This window comes from Populus nigra, chromosome 16 (genome assembly GCF_951802175.1).
Source record: "Populus nigra chromosome 16, ddPopNigr1.1, whole genome shotgun sequence".
NCBI classification, from domain to species: domain Eukaryota; kingdom Viridiplantae; phylum Streptophyta; class Magnoliopsida; order Malpighiales; family Salicaceae; genus Populus; species Populus nigra.
The window spans coordinates 12,627,251-12,633,250 of NC_084867.1; the positions used below are offsets into that span (position 1 = coordinate 12,627,251).

The 6,000-nt window shown below is 31.2% G+C and overlaps 1 protein-coding gene across 1 annotated transcript; it reads right to left on the reverse strand.

Moving 5' to 3' along the window:
* Nucleotides 1–275: 275 nt before the first annotated feature.
* Nucleotides 276–5,437, reverse strand: LOC133675713 (protein PHLOEM PROTEIN 2-LIKE A9-like). Its single transcript, XM_062097174.1, has 5 exons — nucleotides 5,253–5,437; nucleotides 5,082–5,131; nucleotides 3,074–3,134; nucleotides 2,887–2,972; nucleotides 276–952 (listed from the first exon to the last, which is right to left on the reverse strand). Exons 1-5 carry the CDS (start codon nucleotides 5,316–5,318, stop codon nucleotides 376–378), a joined length of 840 nt encoding a protein of 279 aa, XP_061953158.1. The 5' UTR covers nucleotides 5,319–5,437; the 3' UTR covers nucleotides 276–375.
* Between the last annotated feature and the right edge of the window lie 563 nt (nucleotides 5,438–6,000).

Consider the following 6,000-nt stretch of genomic DNA (forward strand, 5'->3'; position numbering starts at 1 on the left):
CCATTTTGTACTATTTAATTTGCCAAGACAAATAACCAGCTCTTTAGCAGTAAGATTACACTTGCCTAAAAACCTGATAACACAGTCATCCCCTCATTAATTTCTTAATCGATTCACACTCGGATTTTAGGATGTTGACGTCGCATATCATAAGACAAACAGAACAGTTCTGGAGAAAGAGTCTTTAAGTCTATAGTTTTTATTCAAACCATAGCTAGATAACTAGAGTCCTAGCAATGCATATTACAAGTAAATAACTTGAAATATGATGACACTGACGAAAATAGAAATAATAGACAACTAGGAGATGCAATCCGGTCCGCTGATCAAATCCCTGAAAATACATTCCCACGTTACAAGGCTCTAAATCAGCTTCTACGTGCTCCTTGAACTTCGACTCGATCGGAGGTTTTCAGATGTTGAAATAGAATCGTCATGAGCTGCTATTTCCTTCACTCTGGACTCGTCGGAACGGGTATTAGATGTAGAAGCATTATTCCCAGCTGGTATTTCCTGAACTATGGCCTCATGAATCTGTAGACCACCCTTCCATTTGTTACTCCACACTTCATACAAGCCAAAATAGAGCTTTTCCTCATCATTGTTAGGGTTTTCATCACTTTTAGACTTAGTTCGAATCTTCTTCGCAGGAAGTTCCTCTTTACTTTCAGATTTTTCATCACTTTTAAACTCAACCCGACACTTATCCGGAGGAAATTCCATTACTGTCCCTTTTAATTCTGATAGTTTTATTTCCTTGCGCTGATACTCTCCCTCCTTTCCTATCCTAGCCATCACCATAACAGGATGATGAAGATCGTCCCAGCCAAAGGAATTCTTTGTGTTCATGGATAACATAAAGCTAACTTCATACGTCTTCCCTTTGGTTACAGGCATTTCACCACTTACATCAAGCCAACACACCTCCAGCAGCTCTGCAAAACCATCATCCCTATATATATTTTGCAAAGAGCAAATAGATTCAAATTGACATAAACAAAATAGGCTCTAAATTACTATAGCACCACTATTCAAAATCTGCAGATTCACAAAAGGTACTGATACAGTTCCATCATGATGTAAAACCATTGGTCTTTAGTTTAACATACTCACCCCTAAAATTCAATCCTGTAATGTAAAGAAATAAAAAAAAAACTTTGTTTTATGGTCTCCGCCAAAAATGAAAGGAAACAACAGAAAGAAACAATAACTAAAAGTGTGGCCGGAACTGCACCATTTACTGATTTCTAAACCTTAACTTTCCACGTTTAAGAATGTAACAATTCGGCCTTGGGATATTTGTAATCTTTACTTAACAATTTGAAGATTTTTGTCAAAATGATTCGTATAATTTTATAACACCTCTGAAAAGTTTTTTGTAATTTACCCTAAAGCATAAACGTGGATCAAGAGAAAACTTGTATGAATAAATTAAAGTATCAAATTAAATAGAGTAAATTATTACTGGATCCCTATGTTTTCAATAAAATAATTAGTTAATCCCTTTGTTTTAAATTAATTGATCCTGTTGTTGGTTTTTTACCAACAATATTCTTATCTAAAATCAAAATTTCCAATCTTATCTACTATATACAAAATTAAGTCTTTCAAAAAGGTAATTTAGGAATTTTTTTAAAAATCAACAGTCAACTTTGATTAAAGAATTAACATACAAATTTGAATAATAAAGGTACAAACTTACAAAAGGAAAAAAATATTGTATTTTTCCTCTCTAATAATTAAGAATATTGTACAATTTTTAATAAAGATGTATTTGTGAAATCCGCATAAAAAATTAATTAAGTTTTGTGTGCTTCTCATTATTTGTGTTTGCATGATTTTTTCACATGTTATTTAATTTTTAGTAAAAGAAAAAAATAAAGATGAGATAGAATTGGGAATCAACTCAAAATTTATAGAACGAAGGCATCGAAACACCACAACACCGCCTTACTCAGACCATGAAAATAAGGATAATTAACCCTTCCTAGGGTACAATTACTTTTACATGTTTAAATTTAAAATATTGACAAGTTTGAAGGTCGTGATGATGCATGCACCTGGAAACAATATCAGGCCAAAGCAAATTACTTTGCATGACCCAGAGATGTTAGAAATTTTACTAAATAACTATACTGTCTGCACATGCAAACAAACAACTTCTATGAATGAATCAATCCATACAAATTCATCAACACAATAAATGATTTCTAGCTCGGTTTGGAAGAGAAAGAAAGCTTGATTATGATGATGACTGTTTGGGTTATTGTTGGGGTAGTTAATGGATTGAATGCTAGAGAAGAAGAAGATAGAAGGAGAAATTTGGGGAGATTGGTATCTAAAAGAGAGAGAAAAAAAAAACTAGGTGTGAACCGATCCAGCAAGGGTTTTATTTTTATTTTTTTTAAAAAAATCTATATATAAAATACTTTTTATGAATTTAAAAGATTTTCGTAAACATTTTATGGTATTCATGAAAATACTTTTTATGGTATTCAAATTATAACTATCAATACTTTCTGTATATGGAAGAGTTATGCATGAAAAGGATAAAGAATCTTTATAAAAAAATTAAATTGGTTCAATTCTAAAAGGACCAGATATAATTATTTTTATTTTTCATATTTATTATTAAATTTTGATAATTACAACTTAAACACCATAAAAATTTTCTATGATATTGATCCTCTTGGAACTTTATATATTTGTAAATTATGTATTGATTTTTTATAATGAATTAAGACATGCAAGAATATTAATTAAAATTCTTGATTGTAATTTAATGATTCTAATTTTACTTCTATTAACAAAACATTTGTAACATAACAAAAGATCATGCACACCAAGAATAACTCTTCAAGAAGAAAACAGGTATGTTATCCTCACCCTTGAGGAATACTCCAAAATTGACTATCTCCCTCCCAGCAGATTGTAAGATGCTTTGGTTTAAACACGGTTTTGCCATCAGGCCCCTGTAAAACATGTCAAACAAGAGAATTTCCAAATTGTCATTATTAAATCATTACATAATTATATTAATTAATTACCATTCAAGCAGTAATAATATTCTGACCTGTGAGGGGACTTCCTTCTTCACATCTGTAGATGAGTTAGACTCTCCAGGCTTCCCCTTCCTATTAACTCCGAAAATAAGCAGTATCATCAATTTGTATAAAAACACTTGAAAAATTATTTCGATTCATGGAAGATCAACCATTTATCATTTGTAGGACTCATATTTTATCGATAATCAACTGACACGTCAATTTGTATAAAAACAATTTTATGAAAATCATTTTCCGAATAAGAAAATAGAAATTAAGGTTTTGAATGAAGGGTGATATTATTACTTATCCCACTCCATACCTTGACAGAGTGACAAAATAATTAGCCCTCTTTCTTACACCTTTATAGAAATCTTAATATTTGTCAAAATTTTCATGATATCGCATAATGAAAGGAGCTCTAAATTCAATATACAACTATTGAAAAATAAATTAAAGTTTAAAAATTTGTGAATTTTTTTTTTAAATGCCCTTAGGCTTTATATTTATTTTATTGTAAATGCGCTTGACATGTCTAAAATAAATTACATAATTAACCTATAATGTTTAATTTATCATTATATATACTACACCATACTAAATACAATACATTTGATAAAGCATCACCACCAGTATAAAATATATTTCAATATAAAAATATTAATGTTTCGATTATATATAAAAAATTGTAAGAGAGTCCATGTGATAATATTCAATCCATATATTTTTATGAGACCCATAAATTATTTAGATTTGATTTGAAATCTTTAATTTATACTTATTCTGCAATGAATATCAAATGACTAGAAATGTTAAGTTATTATATTTATCATAGCAAGATTTTTTATAAGTTAATTATGTTTGTTTTTTAACATGTAAAATAGTACCATATATTTTTAACAAATGTCTCTACTTACAATATTTTTCGTCAAATTATCTTTGATCCATTAATACAAACATAACACTTTAACCTAAAACCCAATAGATAAATCACAATGTATATTAAATAATTTAAAAAAACTAATTAAAAAAATTAAATTAATTAAATAAATTGATCAAACTTAAGATCTGTATAATGAGAGTGTGATAATTAAATAAAAAATTAATATTAAAGAACTAAATTAAACAAGAGAAAAGATTAATTAAAAAAAATTATAATTAAAAAGCATTTATATTTCATTATGAATTCGCAAAATGAAAGGTTAATAACTTTTAGCATAAAGTATAATTCAATAGCAAGTTTTTTTCTTTTTTTTATTGGCTCAACTTGTAGTGGAGCCAAGTTGTTTTTTTTTCTTAGTCTAAGGTGTGTTACTAATTATGGATTCCAATAGTAGTTTGAATCAATTTGGGATATAAAAGCTCAATGGCTCCAATTATATTTTTTTTTATTAGCGTGGGTGTCCGGGCCAGCTTGCGCGCACCACGACTATTCCCCACGGCCCACTGAACATTCTGCAAGCCCAATGAGCAGGTAAGGCACCGCGGGGATGACAGGCGTGCACATAGAGGATCGAACTCGGGACGAGAGCAAGGCAAGCTGCACGGTTGACCACTGAACTCGACCCTCAAGTGCTCAATGGCTCCAATTATTACTATTGAGAGTTATGTATACAAAACCCATCTTCAAGTTCAGGACCCGTGAAAGATTGTTAGTAGAGAGGATAAAGAAATCATGGAGAATGCATCGGAAAGGTCATATGCAAGGAAGAAATAGAAGATAAAGATGTGGTAAGGTATTATTTGCTCTTCGATCACACCTCAACATATTGGCGATCTCGATTCACCTAAAAAAGTATGTGATTTTATTCAATAGATCAATCTTGTCTTTTTATCACCTTAATAATAAATTTTCGCATCGCCCTTGGATCGCTGGCTGATCTATTGACATAAAATAGAATAAAGGACCTTTTTCCATTTTCTATGTGCAGATCATATACCAAAAATAAACTGACTAGTAAACAATGTTTCAACCACTGCAAAAAAAGCATGCACATAGAAGCTTCAAATAGGAGGGAAAAAAAACCATATTCTCACCTTCCACAAATTCTCGGATCAAGCCTGGAGAGTAATGTTGATGTACGATCCTTTAAAACATGCCACAAAAGAAAAATTCCAAATTGTGATATCATTAAAACATTTCATTTGCTCCCCTGATCATTACGAACTGGTTATCTGAATTACCGAAGAAGTAAAAAGAATTCCGACCTTTGGAGGCTGTCGTTGAGAGCCTTCGGGAGCCCCTTTGCTTGAATTTTTGGAACGAAAACTCATGATCTGGATGCCAAAGAGATTTCAAGGAACTATGTGGTAAAAGTTCAATACAAGAACAATAATGAGAGCTTTGTTGTTTGGGTGTTTCAATTTCCACGATCTAATATTCTAATTAAGTCAACCGTTACTTTACCTATAATCTAAAAGGAATGGGATTTCTACTGTGCATGGCTCCACATTTCATCTTCTCATAAATTATCATAGATGAATTGTGCAAAATTTTATATATTTTTTTTTATCCACAAATTTTTTTAGATGATTTAATTTGTCCTAATTAAAGAATAATTGATTTTGAATTATTATGAAAGGGTGGGATTAGGAGTGATCATTTTTTGTTCGGTTTGGTTTTTATTTAAAAAAATTACCAAAATAAAATTTTGAAAAACTGAAAATTTTAACCGGAACCGGTTCAAACCGATCGGTGAACAACCCGAAAACAGGGCAGTCAAGATTGGCTTCTTCTCCTCTTCTTTGCCTCACCGGCGGTGAGAATTACTGTCACCTGCAAAAGGAGAAAAACACACAAGGCAGTTGATTTTAATTTCTTTCTCCTTCCCGGTCTCGGGTCTATTCTTTTTCTGCTCTGATTTGTTGTTCTTTTCTTCTTTCAGTGGCAGATCTGTCGTGGAGGACCCAACATTGTGAGTGAGGAGGCGGCGTTGTTGTTGTTGCTACCCAATTT

What these genes read in the sequence shown, in the direction of transcription:
- LOC133675713 (XM_062097174.1), bottom strand. Translation starts at nt 5,318, where the DNA reads ATGAGTTTTCGTTCCAAAAATTCAAGCAAAGGGGCTCCCGAAGGCTCT. An exon ending in GATCCGAGAATTTGTGGAAG is followed by an intron (nt 3,135 to 5,081) that starts GTGAGAATATGG and finishes CGGAGTTAATAG; the next exon opens with GAAGGGGAAGCCTGGAGAGT. An exon ending in TTTTGGAGTATTCCTCAAGG is followed by an intron (nt 953 to 2,886) that starts GTGAGGATAACA and finishes AAATATATATAG; the next exon opens with GGATGATGGTTTTGCAGAGC.